Source organism: Eulemur rufifrons, chromosome 9, assembly GCF_041146395.1.
Source record: "Eulemur rufifrons isolate Redbay chromosome 9, OSU_ERuf_1, whole genome shotgun sequence".
Lineage (NCBI taxonomy): Eukaryota > Metazoa > Chordata > Mammalia > Primates > Lemuridae > Eulemur > Eulemur rufifrons.
This window is the reverse complement of record NC_090991.1, coordinates 46,854,212-46,878,636: the sequence shown is the minus strand read 5'-3', so window position 1 is coordinate 46,878,636 and position 24,425 is coordinate 46,854,212. Positions and strand designations below refer to the sequence as shown.

The window sequence follows — 24,425 nt, the reverse complement described above, 5'->3', positions numbered from 1 at the left end:
TAACCACAGTATCACAATATGATTGTTTATCCATTAAATGTGCACTGAATGATGTTTGTCAGTGACTTGGGACCTACTTTTGTATCTGTAAAGGTGTTTTACCTTTTTCTGGACTACACACATTTGGTTTTTACTGGAAAATAAAAATGATTCCATCATGTTTAATAAAGTAAAAAGGATCTAATTTTGTACATGTTTCCACCACATATTTATGTCTGTGTCTGTATTTGTGTATACATATATATGTCGTATATGTGTGTGTTTATTCTTCATTTACAAGGAAAGTAAAATCAGTAACTTAATTGAAATTTAAATCAGACCTATGGACTATTTTAGGTTGAGAAAACAAATACAGATTTCTAAATGTGCAGCAGTAGTAAAAAAACTTTATAATAACTGTCCATACTATCTCCTAAAATAGAATTTTAAGAGCAGTACCTCAAAAGTATAGTTCTGATATGTGATTGTTCTATAGGTGAGAATTCAATGTAGCAGCCCCATATTTCACAATTACCAAATACGATGGCAGTACAGTTAATACTTTACTTTACAAAAGGGCCCGTTTTTTTGTTTTGTTTTGTTTTGTTTTGAGACAGTCTTGCTCTGTTGCCCGGGCTAGAGAGCTGTGGCGTCAGCCTAGCTCACAGCAACCTCAAGTTATCCTCCTGCCTTGGCCTCCCAGAGCACTAGGAGTACAGGCATGAGCCACCACGGCTGGCCCAAAAGGGCCAAATTGTATTGAATCTGCATTTCAACCTTTTAAATGTAGTTTAACATTTAAAATTAGTTTGATTTTGTTTTTAATTGTGTCACTGTTTGGTGGTCATAATATCTTTCATTTTTATAAGAATTCATGATTTTTGTTATAATTCTCCATACATTATCACACTGATCTAACAGTTCTTAAGTGGGATATATTAGTATTCAGTTTATAAAAGAAAAGCTGGAATTCAAAGAGATTAAGTAATTTGCCCAAGATCACACAGCTAGCTAGTATAAAACTATGTCTGGAAGATTGTTACTAGAATATAAGTATAAATAATGCACCAATGGATATTTATGTTTAATATTAAGCCTCCAGTTTCTTGTTCTTCCCACTATGTAATATGACCTGGAAGTGAAGGAAAATGAGACCAAAATATAAGTGAAATATGAATATGAAAATGAGGATGTGTTGTATCTTTTACATTTATGTTGATTCTTACCTTATAAAAGTTATTAGGATACTTTAAGACATATACATTTTAAAATAATATACTTAATATATATTTAAGTATATATTTTGCTTTTAGGATTTGCATCAATATATGGCCACAGAGTTTCAGAAATAGATGAAATGTTTGAAGCAAGAAAAATGATTGGCATTTGTCCACAGTTAGATATACACTTTGATGTTTTGACAGTAGAAGAAAATTTGTCAATTTTGGCTTCAATCAAAGGAATACCAGCCAACAATGTAATACAAGAAGTATGTTATTCATATAGAAATCTTTACTTTCATTTCCTGTAAATTAATAACCTTTTGAAATAACTTGTGCAATAAAAATATGATTGAAAATCTAAATATAAAAGCTGTCCTAAGCCAGTAAACACAAAGTCATTACAAAGAATTAGAATTTGGACTAAATGTTTTAGCACATACAAAATAGTTTTTGTTTCACCTGAGTGATACTCGCCTCTCTCCTCCCCTTCCCCTTCTCTCATCTCTTCCTTCCTTTCTCTTACCCCATCCCTGCTCCATCCCTCACTATTCCTGTCTTCCTCCAACTACATACACTCAAAGCCTTTGTCATAGTCCCTTATTCCTTCCCCATTACTCAGGAAGGCACAAAAGTAAAACAGACCTTTCCCTCAAGAATCTTATCTGTTATTTTCAAAATTATATATAAATATATGTCAAAATTAAGTTCCATACTAAAGAACATTTTTAAATTTGATATTAAAAGTACTTAAAAACATATTACTTAAATGCTTAAAATACTTAAAAAGTAATATTGATAATTACATAAATGGTATGATTTTTAAAATAACATTATTTACACTTTACTTTTACAGGTGCAGAAGGTTTTACTAGATTTAGACATGCAGGCTATCAAAGATAACCAAGCTAACAAATTAAGTGGTGGTCAAAAAAGAAAGCTGTCTTTAGGAATTGCTGTTCTTGGGAATCCGAAGGTAAATAAATACTAGTTCTACAGATGAAATCATTTTAAATTATGTTGAATAAAAAAGCAGGTTGTAGAAAGATATAATACATTATGTAATGTAAAGTTTAAACATACATAAAATACTATATGTTATCATGGATGTAATCATATTAACAAGATTTTAAAACTGCAATCAGAAAGATGGTATAACATCTCTCTGATACTGGTTACCTTTAGGGAGCGGAATGGAAGATACGAACTTAGTTATGTCTGCCATGTTTTATTTCTTTAAAAAATGATCTGAAGGGAATATGGCTAAAAAAAACTTTGATTAAAATTGAATGGTGGCTTTAACAGTATTGTTTCATTGTTCTCTATGGTTATTTTTAATATTTGTAATAAGTTCATAATAAAAGTTTAAAAATAGAACAAAATCAAAGAAATGGTTCAATTTGTCACTGTCCTGCTGCTTTGATTTTGTATGTGTTTGTTTTTGCTGTTGTCTACCCTGTAGAAACAGAGAAACAATTTATGCACTGCTTTGCACAGTGCAAGAAAGCTGCCAGGTATGTACATGCAACTAGGATGATTACTCATTGATCCCCACCATCCGGCCGTGTTCCCCCTTGCTGCTTGAGGATGACTCTGGATTCTGGCCTTATGTTAATTAATTTACCTCTCAGTCTCCCACCGCCATGTGTTTAAAATTAAAAATAGTCTTGAACAAGTTGCTTCCCTTGAATTAATATAGAACATCTCTAAAAAGCAATTGCTACGTCTACAAATTAAATTGCTAAGGATGTGAGCAATATGTTTTCCTGTTTATTTTATTTATCTGATTGTTATATATTATAAATGTTAGTCTTTTAGGATTAAACCTAGGAAAATATTCACATGCCAAACTCATAATTTTTGAAATTTACATGAACTTAAATATGAATGAAAAGCTCAGATCAAATATATTTCTGATTGACAGTAACAGCTTGCAATGGGGAAACTTTTTAGTGTTCACATATATTTTAAAGATTTTAGTTTTTCTGAGGATTCCCTGCCTTCCCCCACCCCTTTTTACACAGGTGCTGCTGCTAGATGAACCAACAGCTGGAATGGACCCCTGTTCTCGCCATATTGTTTGGAATCTTTTAAAATACAGAAAAGCCAGTCGGGTGACAGTGTTCAGTACTCATTTCATGGATGAAGCTGACATTCTTGCTGGTGAGATTTTTGCTTTATTTTTGAAGAATTAAGGTCAAAGGGAAGGTGGACATAGAGATGCTAAATCCTGAGAAATAAATGGAGAAACTGTGTTACCTAATGTTGCATATTCATCACAAAAAAGTTTAAAATTTTTAAAATTATATGTTATTATGTTGGGTATTTCTAAGACCCCCCCCCCCAAGTTTAGTGATTTCCTAGGAAAGCTCATAGAACTCAGCATATAGTCATACTCATGGCTATGATTTATTACAGCAAAAGGATACAAAGCAAAATTAGCAAAGGGAAAAGATACATGAGGCAAAATCTAGAGGAAACACAAGCTTCCAAGAGTCCTCTCCCAGTGAAGTCCGACAGGATGTGCTTAATTTCTTTAGCATTGAATTGTAACAACATGTGTGAAATGTCTACCAGGCAAGGTTATTAGAGACTCAGTGTGTAAGATTCTACCAGGCAAGGTTATTAGAGACTCAGTGTGTAAGATTCTTATTAGGTGCTGGTCATAGGCACCCTCTGTCTAGCACATATCAAAATTCTAGACTCCCAGAAGGAAAGCAGGTGTTCAGCATAAACCACATTGTTTGTATAGTTTCAGCATAGTGAGCCACTCTCAATTTGTTTAGAGACTAGTGGGAACCCTCCCAAAATCCAAGTTCCCCAATATCAGCCGAGGGCCAATCTTGTAAGTAGGCCTAAGGATAGCAGTCTAAGACCTGCTGTGTTAACTCTTCTCTGCACAATTTTATACACTTACACACATATAAAGAATCCAAGTTTAAGTCAACACATGATTTTTAATAGAATCAGACTGCTTGGGTACAGTTCCTAGCTTTCTTATATAAGAGATATATGAAACGTGTAAGCAATATATTTTCTTAGTATCTCAGTATTTGCATCTGAAAAATAGGTGATGATAATCTAGCACCCTCATCATAAGGTTGTTGGTGACTCTTAAGGAGATCATAACATGGGTGTCCCTCATGATTATCCAGAAAATATAAATGCCAGTTATTAATGCTGTTATTAACTTAGAAATTGAAATGTAAATCTCTATTTACAGATAGGAAAGCTGTCATATCACAAGGAATGTTGAAATGTGTTGGTTCTTCAATTTTCCTCAAGAGTAAATGGGGGATTGGCTACCGCCTGAGGTATCATTCATTGTTTCGTGTGTGTGTATGTGTGTGTGTGTGTGTGTGTGTGTGTGTCTGCGCGCGCGCGCGTGTGTCTGTGTTTTGAGACAGGGTCTTGTTCTGTTGCCCAGGTTAGAGTGCAGTGGCGTCAGCATAGCTCAGTGCAACCTCAAACTCCTGGCTCAAGCAAGCCTCCTGCCTCAGCCTCCCAAGTAGCTTGGATTATATCCACGTGCCACCAGGCCCAGCTGATTTTTCTATTTTTTGTAGAAATGGGGTCTTGCTCTTGTTCAGGCTGGTCTTGAACTCCTGGTCTCAAGCAATCCTCCTGTGTCAGCCTCCCAAAGTGCTAGCATTACAGCGTGAGCCAACATGCCTGGCCCGTTGTTCATTCTTTAATGACTTTATTCTTTATTATACTCTTGATCTACTGTTGTTATTTTTGGGGTTTGCCATAGTGTACTTTGTGACCATATTTTATGGTGCTAAATTTAATTTAAAGCCTTTGTCATTTACTTTTGGTTGTTTATTGAGTAATCATTAACAAATTGGTTTTTGGTATTCTTTAGCATGTACATAGATAAATATTGTGCCACAGAATCTCTTTCTTCACTGGTTAAGCAACACATACCAGGAGCTACTTTATTACAACAGAATGACCAACAACTTGTATATAGTTTGCCTTTCAAGGACATGGACAAATTTTCAGGTATCACTTATGTTAAGTTTGTTGGGTTTTGAACCAGGATCTTTTATTGGGAATAGGTTTTCTTGATTTTCTTTTTGTTTACTTCTCTACACGGTGTAGTATTTCCATGCTCCCAGGTGGCTAGAGTTAATGTTCTGATTTTATAACAAATTATATGGTAAACCCTTGAATTGTTTTCATTGAGGCATTATTTTTTAATTTTTTAATGAGGAACTCAAGTCTCTTTCTTCTGTTTCGGAATTGCTTAGTAGCCAAAAGGATATTACTGATGTAGGTATGTAGCATAGAATTTTTGTAGCATTTATCTCATAATTAGAAAAAATATTTTCTTTTTTTTTTTTTTTTATTTCAGCTCACTATGGGGGTACAAAAGTTCAGATTATATATATTGCCCATGCCCCTCCATCCCCCCCAAGTCTGAGCTTCAAGCGTGTCCATTCCCTAGACAGTGCACATCGCACTCAACATCATACTGAATGGGGAAAAACTGAAAGCATTCCCACTTTGGACTGGAACCAGACAAGGCTGCCCACTGTCCCCATTACTTTTCAACATAGTATTGGAAGTCCTTGGGAGAGCTATCAGGCAAGAGAGCAGAATCAAGGGAGTCCAAATAGGGAAAGAAGAGATCAAACTCTCACTCTTTGCTGATGAAATGATGTTATATCTAGAAAACTCCAAGGAGTCAACCAAGAGACTCCTGAAATTGATCAATGAATTCGGTAAAGTCTCAGGATACAAAATCAATACACACAAATCAGAGGCATTCATATATGCCAATAACAGTTAAACGGAGGACCAAATTAAGGACCCAATACCCTTCAGAATAGCAACAAAGAAAATAAAACACCTAGGAATATATTTAACTAAGGAGGTAAAGGACCTCTATAGGGAGAACTATGAAACACTGAGGAAGGAAATCGCAGAGCATGTAAATAGGTGGAAAACATACCATGCTCATGGATCGGTAGAATCAACATTGTTAAAATGTCTGTACTGCCCAAAGTTATCTACAGATTCAATGCAATCTCTATTAAATTACCAACATCATTTTTCACAGATGTATAAAAAATAATTTTACACTTTATATGGAACCAGAGAAGATCCCGTTTAGCAAAAGCAATTTTAAGCAACAAAAACAAAATGGGAGGTATTGATTTGCCAGACTTCAAACTATACTAAAAGGCTGTGATTATTAAAACTGCTTGGTATTGGCACAAGTGCAGGGACACAGACCAGTGGAACAGAACAGAAAATCCAAATATAATACCATCCTCATATAGCCATCTAATCTTTGACAAAGCAGACAAAAACATACTCTGGGGAAAAATTCCTTATTTAAGAAAAAATATTTTCTATAGTAGCTTAATTGGCTTCTTTAAAAAAAAAAAATGGCCGGGCGCGGTGGCTCACGCCTGTAATCCTAGCACTCTGGGAGGCCGAGGCGGGTGGATTGCTCAAGGTCAGGAGTTCGAGACCAGCCTGAGCGAGACCCCGTCTCTACTAAAAATAGAAAGACATTATATGGACACCTAAAAAAATCTATATAGAAAAAATTAGCCGGGCATAGTGGCGCATGCCTGTAGTCCCAGCTACTCGGGAGGCTGAGGCAGTAGGATCGCTTGAGCCCAGGAGTTTGAGGTTGCTGTGAGCTAAGCTGACGCCACGGCACTCACTCTAGCCTGGGCAACAAAGTGAGACTCTGTCTCAACAAAAAAAAAAAAAAAAAAAAAAAAAAAAAAAAAAGAAATCACTAATTAACTAAAGTATGTGTGCCAACTTAATGCACTCTGCCTGTCATTCTGTCTACCTATACCTACCTATCTCCCATTTTTAATAACATTTATATAGTACTTATTTTTTGCCAGATGCTGATCTGTGCCTTTTGCAATTATTAGTTTATTTCATTATCCCAATATTTCAACACATACCTGAGATTAACACTATTATTGCTTCTATTTTATAAATGAGGAAATTGAGGCATAGAAAGATGTAGGAAACTTGCCCAAGGTAGAAAGTGGTGGGACCCAAGTTTTGAACCCAGGCAGATTGGTTCTAGACCTCATGTTTTTCACCACCATACTTTGTTGCCTTTCATATTTCTTTGATAAATTGTTATAATATTTCATGGGATTTCAAAGTGTGTTCTGGAAACTTAGGGGGGTGGACTCTAAGACTTCTTGAGGAGTTCATGAAGTCAGCACTTTTTCCTAATAATACTGGGATATAATTTGCCTTTTTGACCCTCAGATTTTTGTGATTATACTGTTTTCCAGAGATTGCATGACATGTTCTATCACAACAGATTGAATGCAGGAACAAATACAAGAACCCATCTGTCCTCTGTTAAGACATCTAGACATTAGAGATTTGCGGAAATATAAAATAAAGCAATGTCTTCTTCTCATTGACTTTTTTTATTTTAAAAAATAAGTTTTTAAAAATTGATGTTAACACAATAGATTTATTTTTGTTATCTTAAGAATATTTAAATGATTTCTGTGCATTTTCTAGGATATATTTTTCTTTCACTTTTTAATATAGTAACATTCTCAGTTTTAATTTCAAGTACTATAAATGTTTCTAATTGTCTATTTATGATATAATAAATATCTAATGTATTCCCATAAACAAAATTCCCTTGAGGTCCATAGCAGTTTATGAGAATGTTAAAAGTCTCCTGAGAACAAAGAACCACTGTGCTAGCAGAATAAATTTGGCCGTCTCCTATTTTTAAAGGATATTTTACAATAATTCATGATAGGATGCTTAACTATACAGCATTCTTTTATTTTTTTTCTTTTAGGTTTGTTTTCTGCTCTAGACAGTCATTCAAATTTGGGTGTTATTTCTTATGGTGTATCCATGACAACTTTGGAAGATGTATTCTTAAAGCTAGAAGTTGAAGCAGAAATTGACCAAGCAGGTAAAAACAGAACTAACAAAACATCTTAGGCAATAAACCAGACAGAGGGTGAACAAGACAAATAATTATATAAGCATGTGGAATCATTCCAGGAATTTGTCCATTTCCTCAATGTTTTTGCGTTCACGTGCATAGAGATTTTTATAGTATTCAGAGATGATATTTTGTATTTCCGTGGTAACAGTTTTAATATCTTCTTTTTCATTTCTGATTGAGCTTATTAGGGTCTTTTCTTTTCCATATCTGGTTACTCTAGCAAGAAGCCTGTCAATTTTGTTTATCTTTTCAAAGAACCAACTTTTTGTTTTATTAATCTTCTGTGTAATTCTTTGGAATCAATTTCATTTAGTTCTGCTCTGACTTTAGTTATTTCTTTTCTTCTGCTGGGTTTAGGATTGGTTTGTTCTTCCTTTTCTAATTCCTTGAGATGATTCATTAGATAAAGGGCTGATAATCAAAATCTACAAAGAAATCAAGCAAAGCAGCAAGAAAAAAATCAAACCCTATTAAGAAGTGGGTAAAAGACATGAATGGAAACTTTTCTAAAGTAGATAGACTGATGGCCAAAAAACATATGAAAAAATGCTGTATCTCTAATGATCAGGGAACTGCAAATCAAAACCACAAAGAGATATCACCTAACTCCAATGAGAATGGCTTTTACAAAAAAATCCTAAAACAACAAATGCTGGTATAGATGTGGAGAGATAGAAACACTTAGATACTGTTGGTGGACTACAAACTAGTACAACCTCTATGGAAAGTAGTATGGAGATACCTCAAAGAACTAAAAGTAGACCTAGCATTTGATCCAGCAATCCTACTGTGGGGTATTTACCCAAAGGAAAAAGGGACATTTTATAAAAAAGATACCTGCACCTGAATGATTATAGTAGCACAATTCACAATTGCAGAGATGTGGAAACAACCCAAGTGCCCATGAATATATGAGTAGATTAATAAAATGTGGTATATGTATCCCATGGAGCACTACTCAGCCTTAAAAAATGGTGAACTAATACCTCTGGCTGGAACTGGAGGCCATTCTTCTAAGTGAAGTATCACAAGAGTGAAAAAACAAATACCACATGTACTCACCATTAAATTGGAACTATTAATAATCAGACAACACGTATGTGCACATATGAAAGTAAAACTCATTGGAAATCAAGCAGGTGGGAGGGGGGATAAGGAAAAAAAAGGAAAAGAAAAAGAATAATTCCTATGCTTTTAGCTTGAGAACTGAGAATGGGATTGCCATTTCCTGAGAATGGGGAAGTGAAAGGTTTATGGAAAGAAGGAATCCAGACGTGAATTTTGGCTATATTGTATTTGAGATGCATCTGGAGCTAAGTGAAGATGTTAGGGCTGAAAATAAGAATTTGAAATTACTCATCAATAAATAGTAGTATGGAATTGGGTGAAATCACTTAGGTAAAGAGTGTAGATAAAAGTAGAAGGGGCAAGCCCTGAGGGTGAGTGGTGGAGAAGGAGCAAAAAAGGCCTGACCAAGAAGGAGCAATTATTTTTCTTTTTTCACAAGAAAATGGAAGTGCAAAAGCCCAGAAAAATGGTGTTTCAGGAAAGAGGAAGTGGTCAGTTATTTGTCGATTGCTGTGAAGGATAAGATGAGGACAGAAAAGGTAGTTTTGATATCACATAAGACAGTGAGGGATTTGATAGTGTGGAAGACAATGGTGATCATGAAAAGAGCAATCTCGATGATGTGGTAAGGAGCAAAGCTGGATCTGTGTAGTTGAAGGTGAGAATGTGAGTCGAGGAAGCTTTTCTTAATAGTTGAAGGTTAGCAAAATGATTGTGATGGTAGGTCAGGAGCATGAAGGAAATGGGGATAACTCACGGATTTTAAGAGTTGAGGTTCTGAAAATACATGTTTTGCAGGAATGATGGCCAATGATTAAAATCATTGTGAGACCAAAGTCAAGAGTAAAGCTGAATATTCCATCATGAAATAAACTTCTGTCATGCTAAACTAAATCAGAAACTTTATAAAAATTATTACTAGAATTTTATTTATTATTCATGGTTTTGGTAGTCAAATTTAAAAGGATTGGCCTTGTTGTATGGAAACAGTAATTTGTCAGAATTGCCAACTCTAAAATTTCTCCTATGGTATACATTTATGATACCAGATCCTCACTTTTAAATGTGGTCCACGGAGAAGCAATGTATTTTGGGGTTCTTCATTTTTCTCCTGCTATTATGTCTGGATCAAAGAAGATTTATCTGAAAAGTGACTGTCTGTGATTTTGTGGTTTTTCTTTCTTTTAAAATTTTGAAATGATGAAGCTGGCATTTTGCTTTTAATTCACCCCCACAAATTGTGGAAGAATCTGAAATAAAACTTTTTATTGAAAGTCTTCATGGAATTAAATAACTAAAAATGAAATAAAGCCTTTAAAAGTTTGTTTTGTTTAATATTATGAGTGCTAGTATGTGTGTTGGGCCAAAAGTTATAATGTTCTTCCTAAAGTTGTCTAACTAGTACACTATCTTTAATATTTGCATTAATAGTCAATGTCTTTCTATATCTAAAGTTCTGAATATCGGTTTTTGATTTTAAAATGAAGTCATCAATTGTGTAGCATTTTATTCTTATTAAATAAATATAAATTTGTACTTTAATTGTAGAATTTCAACATAAAATACATAAAGAAATTTTTATTCACAATATATTTAGAATGTTTAACTGTAATTGAAATTTTATGTTAAATATTAAAAGTAATTTGAACGACATACCTTATTCACATCACCAAGTTTGCTATGTCCTTTAAGTGTTATGTTAATAATCTCTATGATCACACTACCAGTGATCCTACACAACTTCAGGAATGCCAGGAAATGATATTGAAATAGGCACTTGGCTCTTAACTCTTCCACAGACTACAGATGAAGTTGAAGGGCAGATTTTGGCCAAAAATTAAGCTTGAAGCTAAATTTTAATAGAGAAACCAAGTGAAGCCAGGAGAGGTCTCTCAGACATGGAGATGAGAGAAAAGTCAAGTGTTTGATGAAAATATGATGCTAGGTTGTAGTCACAGAGGAAAAGTTCACATAAAAGTTGAATATTACACAGTTGTGGAGATAACAAGATCTTTTTTTTTTTTTTTTTTGTTGAGACAGAGTCTCACTTTGTTGCCCAGGCTAGAGTGAGTGCCGTGGCGTCAGCTTAGCTCACAGCAACCTCAGACTCCTGGGCTTAAGCGATCCTACTGCCTCAGCCTCCCAAGTAGCTGGGACTACAGGCATGCGCCACTATGCCCGGCTAATTTTTTCTATATAGATTTTTAGTTGTCCATATAATGTCTTTCTATTTTTAGTAGAGACGGGGTCTCGCTCAGGCTGGTCTCGAACTCCTGACCTTGAGCAATCCACCCGCCTCGGCCTCCCAGAGTGCTAGGATTACAGGCGTGAGCCACCGCGCCCGGCCAATAACAAGATCTTAAATATGGCATGCATCAGGACATTTTTGGACTAGAGGAGCTATACTGTATGTCCCTTTTGCATCTGTCTTCTTTTACTCAATATTGTGTTTGTGAGGTTTAACCATATTGTTACATGTAACTGCACAGTTGTTTGTTCGTTTCTATTATTTTATACTATTATAGGCATATTTCACAACTATTCACCTGTTATAGACATTTGGGTTCTTTCCAGTTTATGAATTCTGGGTAGGGCTCTTCTAAGAATATTCTTATGTATCTGTTTAGGTTAACCCTATATATATACCTTTGTTGGGTTTGTACCTAATGGGGATTTCCTGGGTCATAAGCTATGCATATGCTAAGCTTTAATAGATACTGCCAAAATATCAGAGTTTCGTTTGTTCTGCATAATCACCAAAACATGTGCTTCTTTAAAATTTACATGCTTCAGAAAGATTTTCATCTTAGTAAAGGAATATACTAAAATTTTCTTTTTGTTTTACTCTGTTTTGGCAAATAGATTATAGTATATTTACTCAGCAGCCACCGGATGAAGAAATGGATTCAAAATCTTTTGATGAAATGGAGCAGAGCTTACTTATTCTTTCTGAAACCCAGGCTTCTCTAGTGAGCACCATGAGCCTTTGGAAACAGCAGATGTATACAATAGCAAAGTTTCATTTACTTACTTTGAAACGTGAAAGTAAATCGGTGAGATCCGTGTAAGTATAATCATCACTCTTCTGCCTGATGAATTTTTTAAGGATACAAATTGGATTTATCATCTTAATTTTTAAAATGTGGACATCTGTAAATAATCTAATTGTTTTGAAAGATTGCAACTATAATTTCAGTGTCAGAGAAAAAAATTATGCTTATGATAATCTCATCCCTTAGAGCCTTACTCTTTTAAACTAGCATTTATTTTCTCATCTACAAAATAAGGAAGTGACGAATTATACTCTCTAATTATATAATTTTTGAATTAGTCATTGTATCTTAAATTTTATTTTGCATTTATATTTTTTCAGTATTTTTGCATCTTATGTTTATAACCACTTTTTATAAATAGCAGGAAAAGGAAATTTTATCCTTATTTATCAGATGAAGAAACTGAAATATAAAGAAGGCTATGTATTAATAGCTAGTAGGTCTGGGATAAGAATGCCATCCTTCTAAGTTAGCTTTAGCCCCTCTGAGTAAGGTTTCCCTAGGGTGCTAGGCATTGAATTATTTGGAAATAATATTAACTACTTTCACATACATACATCTATCTTGTTAGATCCAAAATGGTAGTAGTAGGAATAAAACTTAAGAATAAGAATATTGTTATATATTTGAAATACGCTAAATTTATTTGCTCTTTTGACTAAATTTATTTGTTATCAAACAAATACCAATCAAATATCTGATTCAAGCATTACTGAAAAAAAAATGTTTATTTAAATCAGCATGTTTAGCTTTATTTAATTGAACATCACTCCCATAAAATACTCCCTGAAAAACAAAGTATCTTAGTTAGCTTGGAGTGCCATAACAAAATACCATAGACTGGGAGGCTTAAACAGCGGAATTTATTTTCTCACAGTTCTGCTGGCCAAAGGGCTGAGATCCGAATACCAGCATGGTGAAGGCTGTCTTCCTGGCTTGTAGAAGGCCACCATCTTGCTGTGTGTTCACATGACCTTTTTGTGAGCACTCGTCCGCATTCTCTGGAATCTCTTTTTGTAAAGGCACTAATCTCATTATGAGGGCCTCACCATCCTGACCTTATCTAATCTAAGTTGTCTTCCACAGGTCTTATCTCCAAATACTCCAGATATTGGGGGTTAGGGCTTTAACATACAAATCTGGAAGGGTACAAAAAGTCCATACAAAAAATGTTCTGTGGTCAAATACATTTGGGAAATATTACATATTATATTCCCTATATTAAGGAATCATTCATTAGCATATAAAAACACATGAGAGATTGTACAGAAATTATTTCAACTTTTTTTAACCTGGAGTTTCCAAATATTATTTAATCATGATTTTTTTAATCTAAAATACATGTTAACTTATTATGGAACTAGATTTCAATGCATTATGCTTTTGGAAATGCTGACTTACATATACTTGTAACAATTTAAGAGTTATTTTAAAAAAAATATGGGGTACCTTAAAAAATTATAAATTGCTAAATAAACTGTGATGATCTAAGCTCTCCAGTGACTTGTTGTGACACTTATCACATATAATGTAGAGATATTTTGTCAGATAAGTAGCTGTCTTCCGGATAGAAGGGCACTGTAGTAGACTTGCTTTGCCTCCTTAGAGGAGACATGACAGTGTAACATGATTAAATTGTGATTAGGATGAAATTTCAAAGATAACAATTATTCAAAGTTTTACTGTATTTCTATTTCTTTCTTTATATCTAAAATATTTTTGTTAATATATGAAAAGTAAATCGTTAAAATAAAGGCAGGGCAGGAAATATTTCCTTCAGGAGTATAGAGGCAAATATTTAAGACATAATGTCTGGTTTTTTAACAGTTATAACCACACGTTTATATGCCCTGTGAAACTTTAAGAGTGACTTTGATCTAAAATATACTTTTATAACTTTTAATTTCGTCTTAAAATATTGGCTTTTTCTCCAATACTGTCATGAGATCATTTTGGGGAATAGAATTTCTATTTTTTTTTAAGATTTTTTTTCTTTTTTTGTTGGTTTTTTCAAAGATTATCTTTTGATGGGGTTTTAAATCTATACCAATGTGAAGGAAGATTTTTTAATAGATTTACATAAAAATATACCTTGAACTCTTTTTTTTTTTCTTTTCAGGTTGCTTCTGCTTTTAATTTTTTTTGCAGTTCAGATTTTTATGTTTTTGGTGCATCACTCTTTTAAAAATGCTGTGGTTCCTATCAAACTTGTTCCAGACTTGTATTTCCTAAAACCTGAAGATAAACCTCATAAATACAAAACAAATCTGCTTCTTCAAAATTCTACTGGTGAGAGTGTGTGAAGGTCTGTGAATGAGTGTTGGGTGGGGTATGGGGTTGAAGGGTAGATACAAGTCAGAGATTTGGATTTTAGAAATATATTTAAGGTAAAGGCATGGTTTGTATGAAATCTAAATTAAATTAAATACTTATTGATGCTAAAGAATATATTACAGAAATGAAATTACAAAAATGAAATATATTGTTGTAAGTGTAAATGAAAGTTTTAAATATCCCTTATACTGTGTATATTCATAAAATTCGTTTTTTTAATAGCGACATTATTCTTAGCATGTTTTATCTCAAAGCTCATAAGTGAAATATACTTAAGTTGAAAAATCCTTTTTAGAAGAGTTACAGTATATAATATTTATGCAGTTATATATCTACATAGAAATGTTTAATCTTTCAAAGACAATCTGAAGAATTAGTTAAAACTAGGAAAAATAAGCATTAGATATAAATATCTATAATCGAGTACATTAGATTTGTAATTGATATTTTTGGATATGCTATTGACATTCTTACTACATAATTTTCAAATATGAAAAAAAATTTTTTTAAACATATGCACTTGACCAAAGCTCAGAAATAAAAAAACTGACACAGGAATCTGACTTTCAAGGTATTAAAACCTAGTATGAAATTTTATTCATACATGATCAGTTGTTTATACAACATTCCCCATCTATATAGATAACTTGTAGTCCTAAGGTTCTTGAAGACAAAATCAAGATTAACTAACTCTGGCAAATTTACAACAAAACAAAAGATTTAGCTTAATTTACTTAATCTTGCTGAAATACATTAGAAAGTTGCATTTTATATAACCTTTTCTATGATCACAAACTCTTTGGGGTTTGACATTTCCTAACACTTCACCTATATTCTAGTATTTTTCCTCTTTGATTCGATATTAACTGAAGTGCTTTGCCTAGTGTTAAAATAATAAGCATGGTGTTAGGGATGATTATAAATTAAATTCACTATTAAAATCTGGTGCTTAGTATATTACATATATATGTACATATGGTACATATAGAATATTGATCAGTGTATTCTTTCGGGGGAAGATGCCTTTAGTGATAGAAAATTACTCTTGAATAGAAAATGTTATGTTTTTCAATTTTTTTCTTTCATTTAGAATTCTTGTTTTTGGTTTTAATATACATTTTATGTTGCTAAAATGTAATACTGCATGGAACCTTATACTGTGATAATTGTGACTTTTTTTATGTGTCTGGGGGAATTGTACATGTATCTCAAATCTTTCTGTTTTGGGTTCATTCTCACTGAACTGCAGAAATTCTAGTATTTTCAAAGTTTGTCTCTTTCATTATGCTTTTATATTCTTAGAGTTGCTTGCTTATATATTCCATATTTCCTAGCCTTGTTGCTGGTCCATAATAAAACCACTGTTCCTTTAGTAATCACTGGCCTCTGTGTGTATGTATACATTGGATAGTATCTTACCCTTCTTGCAGAGATACCACAGGTGATATGATTCTTTCAGTTATAATATAGCTCTCTTCTCTGAATACTCAGCCACTCTGGCAGGCTAGAGATAAGAGATCAGTAGTAGTAACATCTAGGGAGTGATGTTACCACACCTTGTCCTCCCTTCTGAGCTCAGCAGGTTATCTTGTTACCCAAAATTGTCGAATAGATTTTAGTCTCACTATTTAACTGAATTTTATATATTATAGCTTAGTTTTCAGTGTGAATAAATAGTTGTAGCAGCAGTAGCAGCTAAAATTTGCACAATTGCTATGTGCCAGGTTCTGTCCTAAACCCTGTGTATATACTCATTTAATTCTCATGACCACTCTATGAGGCAGATCAATTTATTTTCCCCATTTTACAAAAGAGGAAACTGAGGTCTTAGAGCATCTAGGTAACTTGGTTGCAGGAGAAATAGTGTAAATGGTACAACTCAGATATGAAACCAGGCTGACTGGCTCCAGAGCCAATGTTTTTAATCACGTCTTAGCTAATGAAAACAAGATACTTCTCTAAAAATAAAGTGATCCTCTCAATGTTATTAAAAACCTATGTTTGTTTCTCATTTAAATTAATTCTTTATTATTTGCTTATTTTCTAACACCAGACTCAGATATCAGTGATCTTATTAGCTTTTTCACAAACTGGAACATAATGGTGACAATGTTTAATGACAGTGACTATGTATCTGCTGCTCCCCATAGTGCAGCTTTAAATGTGATGCAATTAGAAAAGGTAAGACTGATGCATGTGAATGAACACCCATTTGAAAGTTAAAGTTATAAAAAATTGAAATATTTCTTCTAAAATTAGTCATTTGCTGATTTGACCTCATTAGTTAGAAATTAGATTTTACTTTTGGAAATAGCTAGCTATGTTTATTTATGATATATTCTATGTCTTGATGGATGACCAATATATTATAGAAAGCTACAGGGAATCTAATTTTTATATTATATACTTGTTTAAAATATGTGCACATTCCAAACCAAATTGTCTTTATCTGTCATTGAATATTATTTCTATGATTTGTTGAAGCAGCTTTTCGGTACAGTTAATGAGAATTAACCTAATTGATGAGGAAAGCTTGGTAAATAGTAATAATATATCTATGTATATTTATAAATCTCCTTTTTTTATTGTAGGACTATGTTTTTACAGCAGTTTTCAACAGTACTATGGTCTATTCTTTACCTGTATTGATGAATATAATTAGTAACTACTATCTTTATCATTTAAATGTGACTGAAACCATCCAGATCTGGAGTACCCCATTCTTTCAAGTAAGTAAATGTAGATATAGATAAAACTTCATATGCATATCATAGATACAGTAACTATTAAAAACCAATCAATAGTAAACAAAATCTGTGAAAATTCATCTTGTGAGGTTTTCTAGTCTTAAAACTTGAGTGGGGATAATTTACATCAAGGTGTTTAGGATTCCCCAGTATTAGTTTGCTTCAGAATTAAGGAGGTTCTTTTTTTGGTACATATATTTTTATAAAGCATAAGTATTTTTTATAGTAATCATAAAAGAAAAATTAAGATAATTTTAAACAACAAAGATCATTCTCAGATATTATTGCATAGGCTCATTGGTAGACATGCTAATTGCTTTTCAGATACATTATTATTTTTTATTAATAAATGGAGTAGCTTAATTTATATGCCAGATAAGAAAATGGAAGTACAATGATTTGCTCAGAATCAAATAGCTGTTTAATAAGTGGTAGAGTTGGTAGTGTAATCTACTATAACCTGTTATTTTTCCACCCGTTCTTTCAGAAACTGTGCCTAGGATAGATATTCTAATGTGTTCTTTCTGAGGTTTTGGTATTCTTTTAGGATGTACTAAGATGATATAAAATGATTCTCAGTTCCATTTTTTATTCTGTGGTTGTTTTTCAGGAAATTACTGACATAGTTTTTAAAATTGAGCTATATTTTCAAACAACTTTGCTTGGAATCATTGTTACTGCAATGCCACCTTACTTTGCCATGGAAAATGCAGAAAATCATAAGGTAATGACTCAGTTAAAAAAAATTACAGGTATGGTTTGCTAATAATAAATGTCATATAGAAAATAACCTATTTGCATGATGCAAGTCTTAGTAAAATTATTTTAGGAATAAGTAAATGGAGTATAAATACATTTATAATTTTTATTATAATAGTGATAAATAGTATTTATTTCTTGAGACTTGTTACATGCTTTAAAAATAAATCCTCTAATCCTTACAACATTATGAGGTAAGTTTTGTATTACCCACTTTATAGATCAGGAAATTGAATATGGGAGTGTTCCTGTGTTCATACAACTTCCCCAGGTTGACTCATCTTGTTTTAATGGTGGATCTGGGAACTGACTAATCTTTATTAATATATTCTTAACTGGCACACTAACCTGCCTCTCCCATTTAACCTTTAATAGAGTGTATTGAATGGTAAAGACACCATTGGTAGCTGAAAAAGAAATACAGATGAAAAATGATTGTTATCCGTAGGGCCTTGGAAAAATTGCTAAGTATTAATATACAGAGATTCTTTGGTATTCTTTCACTTTCTTTTCTGAACCTGTCTTTTTATTGTCCTACAGGCCCATAGTGATCTTTTTTTTTTTTTTTTTTCTTTGAGACAGAGTCTCACTCTGTTGCCCGGGCTAGAGTGAGTGCCGTGGCTTCAGCCTAGCTCACAGCAACCTCAAACTCCTGGGCTCAAGCGATCCTCCTGCCTCAGCCTCCCGAGTAGCTGGGACTACAGGCATGCACCACCATGCCCGGCTAATTTTTTGTATATATATATTTTAGTTGTCCATATAATTTCTTTCTATTTTTAGTAGAGACGGGGTCTCACTCTTGCTCAGGCTGGTCTCGAACTCCTGACCTCGAGCGATCCACCCGCCTCGGCCTCCCAGAGTGCTAGGATTACAGGCGTGAGCCACCGCGCCCGGCCGGCCCATAGTGATCTTGTACAGTCTTTTGGCTGTTCAAAGCCTTCTTCTTTTCCACTCTGTGGAAATTATATCTTACTCCTCTAATCAGTTCTTATCCTCTCCATGGATGATCTTAATTCAGTGGAAACAAGTTTGTCTAAGTTCGTTTACAGAGTGTGCTGACTAAAGAGCTTCATTATATTTAATAAATTTTAATAAAAATAAATTCTAATAAATTTCAACAAAAATTTTATTGTAAATAAATTTGTTTAGTATAAAAGTAACACGAGTCTTTGTATTTTAAAATAATATTCATTTTTTGTAGTGATTTAGAAAATATAGAAAAGTATAAAGAAAATAAAAATTTGTAATCCCCCCACCACTCAAAGATAAAACTTACTGGACATTTATGTTTTTTCTTTTTTGTTTCACCTTCAGTGTTTGTTTTGTTTCTTTGTTTTTTTGTTTTTTCTGAGACAGGCTCTCTGTCACCCCAGCTAGAGTGCAATGGTGTCATTGTAGCTCACTGCAACCTCAAACTCCTGGGCTCAAGCAATTCTTCTGCCTCAGCTGAGTAGCTGGGACTATAGGTGCATGCAACCATGCCTGGCTAATTATTATATTTTTTGTAGATACGGGGTCTTGCTCTTGTTCAGGCTGGTCTCCAACTCCCTCACCTCAAGCACTCCTTCCACCTAGGCCTCCCAAAGTGCTAGGATTACAGGCATGAGATGAGCCACTGTGCCTGGCCTTCAGTGTTTTTTATTAAACTTTTTTTTTTTTTTTTTTTTTTTGAGACAGGATCTGTCTCCGTCACCCTAGGAGTACAGTGGCATCATCATAGCTCACTGCAACTCAAAGTCCTGAGTTCAAGCGACCCTTCTGCTAGGATATTATAGGTGCGAGCTACTATGCCTGGCCTTTTATAATAATTAAAGTTTTTGTTCTGAGATACTTGTGGATTCATACTCAGTTGTAAGAAATGATAGATCCTGTGTCTTCTTAACCAATTTTATCCCAATGATAGCGTCTTGTAAAATTATAAAAAAATCATGAGAATATTGGCATTGATTGTTTCAGTCAAGGTGCAGAACATTTCCATCACCAAAAGATCCCTTCCATTGTGTTTTATAGCCATTTCTCTCTGTGACCTCCAGCAACCACTAATCTTTTCTCCATTTCTGTAATTTTGATACTTCGAAAATGTACAAATAGAGTCACATTTATACATTTTCTCCATATATAAATGGAGAAAACTCCAAAAATGGAGTTTTCTTTTGAGGTTGACTTTTTTCATGAAGCAGAATTGCTTGGAAATTCATCCAATTTCTATGTATCAATAGGCCATTCCTTTTTATTGCTGAGTAATAGACCTTGGTAAAGATGTACCACAGTTTGTTTAACCATTTGCCTGTTGCAGAACATCTGGATTGTTTCAGTTTTTGATATCGTAAATTGCTGTGAACATTGGCATACAGATTTTTGTGTGAACATAAGTTTTAATTCCCCTTTGTTAAATGCCAAAGAGTGCAATTGTTGAATTGTATTGTGTTTAATTTTACAAGAAATTGCCAAATTATTGGCAATAATTTGAAATCTCATTTTATATTCCTACCAGCAATGTATGATGACAAAAGCTTGAATTATCCAAAATAATTGTATTTGATTTGGATTATGTTTTTATACTTACATTCAAATTTACTATGTCAGATGTTCCTATAATTCATTAAAGATAAAACTCGCCCATTTTGTTGATTTACCCTCTTCTGCTTAACTAATCCCTTATCTCACTCTATGACCAACTCTTTCATATAATTTATATATATATTTTAATATATGTATATATATACATTTTATATTTTATAGGTAACAAAAATCAACTGAATAAGATTGTTAGGTATTTGGATCTATGAAAGAGTTTTAAAATTTCAAATTAAATTGTGAGAGCATAAGGCAGGAAAACTATGATCATTTAAGTTTACTATTAATAATACATGAAAATGCTATTTATTTGTGGTAGAAATAATGCCTTTTATTTATGTACTACACCTGTGTACATGAAAGGCTTTCAAATGCATTGTCTGAGTATAAAGTTTCACACTTAAAATGAAAGCCCTATGTAAATCCAGAGGGTACTGAGCAATTTATTAGTATTTTCATGAAAGTTTAATTTTTAAAAGTGAGAATCTTTTTTTCTGTTAAACATATCTTTCCATCTATTTTCACAGATTTTCAAAAAAGCAGCAATATTTTGGCTACTCACTGTTTGCACAGCTATAACCCTCATGTGACACCTTTCACTTTATTTCAGTCTTACATTTCTTACACATACACATTTCTGCTTTACAGGTTTTTGCCTTGTTGCTTATGTTCCATCAGTTATTCTGTTCAGTTATATTGCTACTGTACTCTGATTCTTAAAAATTTGGTTGAAATTTTTACATCTTGGAAATAATGAGCCCATCAGGGAATTTATATTTAGCATGAGGAGGACTTTTATTACCTATAGGCCTGGAATGTGACCTTTTTTGTTTAGTTGATATAAGTTATAAATGTATAGGTAAGTCAAAAAATAGTAAAACCAACATTTATTTAGTACACTGTAATTAAAAACAGCAAACACATTGAAAAAAAGAAATCAATAATTTTCTAGTTTTTTATTTGTATATAAATGTCTAAAATTTTAATCAAAAATTGTTTTCCTTTTTTTTTTTTTTTTTTTTAGATCAAAGCTTATACACAACTTAAACTTTCAGGTCTTTTGCCATCTGCGTATTGGATTGGACAAGCTATAGTTGATATCCCCTTATTTTTTGTTGTTCTTATGTTGATGTTAGGAAGCTTATTTGCTTTTCATTATGGATTATATTTTTATGCTGTAAAGTTCCTTGCTGTGGTAAGTTAACATCAGTTGTACTCATGCTATTTATAGATAAAATATTATTTTAAAAAACTATAAACATGGCAAATGGTTGAATAATTTGGTTATTAATTTTTTTAAAGAAAATAGAGCAAGTATCTATTGTATATAATATATATAATCACTTCAATTTATAGCATTATGTATAATTTTGTAAAACAATAGATTACTACTATTTCACAATAATTTCTTGAAACAGATTATTTTTCACGTAGACCGCCTACTTGTGTGTAATTCGGAATACTTAAATGTATTCCTTCCTTAAAATGTCTTTCTTGGTGGTTCTTATGCCTGAACATAATTTCACAAAAGAATAAGCTCTTATTCCATAATTTAAAATATGGCTTAAAATACCAAGGAAGAATTGGATTCACATTCATGTTCACATGTAAATGACAGACTAATAGACATTCTCATTGATGATTTTTATAGGAAAAAGAGAAAACAGAGCTAGGTGAGATATTACTGCTGAATGTGGACTTATCAATTTTGCTAGAGATCATACTGACTTCATATATTAATTTCTACCATATATAATAATAAATGTTTTCCTGAAAACTTTATGAAATATATTAAGTGCTGTATATTAAAATAGTAGCTAATAGTTGAATGAGAGAGAGAAAGTTGTAACCAGCTATACTTCCCGTTTATAACAAAATGAGAGATGGTATTTTACTTGGTATAAAAAACTATAAATTGTGTTCAGTTTAAATGACCATATTAGTATTGTATTCATAATAAGTTAAAAGAATGATTTTTATTGATTTAGTAGAAGTGTGGATAATAACCTTTCAAGTAACTACAGTTTCTGTTTTTGGAATCATTTGTTGAGTAATAAAAGTTGAATAATTATTCCTTAATATTTTAATATGACTAGTATTTCATATCATGTGTTGCTAGTTATTCATATTTTTACATAAACATACACATTTCTGATTTACAGGTTTTTTGCCTTATTGGTTATGTTCCATCAGTTATTCTGTTCACTTATATTGCCTCTTTCACCTTTAAGAAAATTTTAAATACCAGAGAATTTTGGTCATTTGTCTATTCTGTGGTAAGTCATATTTTTTATTATTTTAACTTTTCGTAGCTTATATAGAAATCATAAACTCTTCCTACTTATATTAAACAATGTTCCATGTCTTTTTTAAGTGCAGAATTTAGATAGAGAGCTGACAGCATTTTTTTGCATGTATGTTTGTCTTCTGCATCATCCATTCTATGCAGGGATGATATAGAAAGTATTTAACAACTAGTATGCAAGGATACCAGCTACAAACAACTGGTATCAGCATACTGATGCTGCCTGGCTAAGTATCATCTCTAGTTCCCTGTTTTATAATAGTAGAGGATTGAAAACGTAGTTAATGCTGAGACACTAACTTACAAGTAAGTTTGTGTGAAATTTTGAAACACTTTGTCACTGGTTTTCTCATTTTTATTTATTTATTTTTTTCTCTAGACGGCGTTGGCTTGCATTGCAATCACCGAAATAACTTTCTTTATGGGATACACAGTTACAAATATTCTCCATTATACCTTTTGTATAGTCATTCCAATCTATCCACTTCTAGGTTGCCTGATTTCTTTTATAAAGGTAGTTCTGTTAGATATTTTTATATTTTAAAAGCATAAATACTGCCTAATCTTTGAGATCTTAGTTCCTTTATTGAAAATAGTAAAATGCGTTAGGTTAATTACTTCTACTTGATTTAAATATTATTAATGTAGCAATTAAAAATTTTGTGTGATCTTCTCAAGCATGTCTTTACCCTATAAATTCTCAAAGGAGGAGGATTATATCCATTACATGTTCTTTGATGATGTACATAATTAGAAGTGTGATATGCTTTCAGTCAGTATTTGGTTTTAGGAGTTTTTCAAGGATTAAATAAGGTATTGTACTATAAAGGGATGAGAGAAAATAAAGTGTAAGAGATTTTTTCCAAGAAAAAAACAGATTCAGTTTCTTAAGCCTGGCTAATTGAAAAAAATTTTCATGTGATTAGGAAAAAAAAAATTGTTATGAATTCCTGATTTAAAATGACTGATTAATTCTACTCACTAACTGCTCTATCTCCTACCCCTTTTTTTGGCTTCAGTTTAATTTGTTTAATTTTTATCAACCGTCTTAGAAATATTTTGGGGCAGGGAAGATTTAAGTATAAAATATAGATTATTAATATGAGTAGCTAACTTATTTGTAAGAAAATACCTATTTGAACAAAGTATACTTTTTCATTTTAATCCAGATATTTTACATATCACAGCATATACATTTTCAAATTTGTCTTAGATTTCTTGGAAGAATACACGAAAAAATGAGGACACCTACAATCCATGGGATAGGGATAAGCTTTTGATGGCTGTTATATCGGTAAGAAGTAGCAAAAGGTGTCGTTGTGAATTAGCATGTTACATTAAGAATAGTTTGGCTGTATGTTTTTAACTGTTTAGTTTTTTTTCTGGTTGTATAAAAAAGAAAGTGCATGAAAAGTC

The 24,425-nt window shown here is 32.7% G+C and overlaps 1 protein-coding gene across 1 annotated transcript in view; it reads left to right on the top strand.

Annotated features, from left to right (window-relative positions):
- The window catches only part of ABCA5 (ATP binding cassette subfamily A member 5), a 79,421-nt gene that overhangs the window by 43,257 nt on the left and 11,739 nt on the right, over positions 1-24,425 (top strand). Inside the window, exons 14-28 of the mRNA XM_069481658.1 lie at positions 1,293-1,468; positions 2,056-2,175; positions 3,224-3,362; positions 4,423-4,513; positions 5,065-5,204; positions 8,011-8,130; positions 12,097-12,298; positions 14,407-14,576; positions 16,675-16,802; positions 17,213-17,350; positions 17,979-18,092; positions 21,729-21,899; positions 22,867-22,980; positions 23,389-23,523; positions 24,223-24,303. Coding sequence (XP_069337759.1) covers positions 1,293-1,468; positions 2,056-2,175; positions 3,224-3,362; positions 4,423-4,513; positions 5,065-5,204; positions 8,011-8,130; positions 12,097-12,298; positions 14,407-14,576; positions 16,675-16,802; positions 17,213-17,350; positions 17,979-18,092; positions 21,729-21,899; positions 22,867-22,980; positions 23,389-23,523; positions 24,223-24,303 — 2,039 coding nt within the window. The remainder of the gene's footprint in view (positions 1-1,292; positions 1,469-2,055; positions 2,176-3,223; positions 3,363-4,422; positions 4,514-5,064; positions 5,205-8,010; positions 8,131-12,096; positions 12,299-14,406; positions 14,577-16,674; positions 16,803-17,212; positions 17,351-17,978; positions 18,093-21,728; positions 21,900-22,866; positions 22,981-23,388; positions 23,524-24,222; positions 24,304-24,425) is intronic.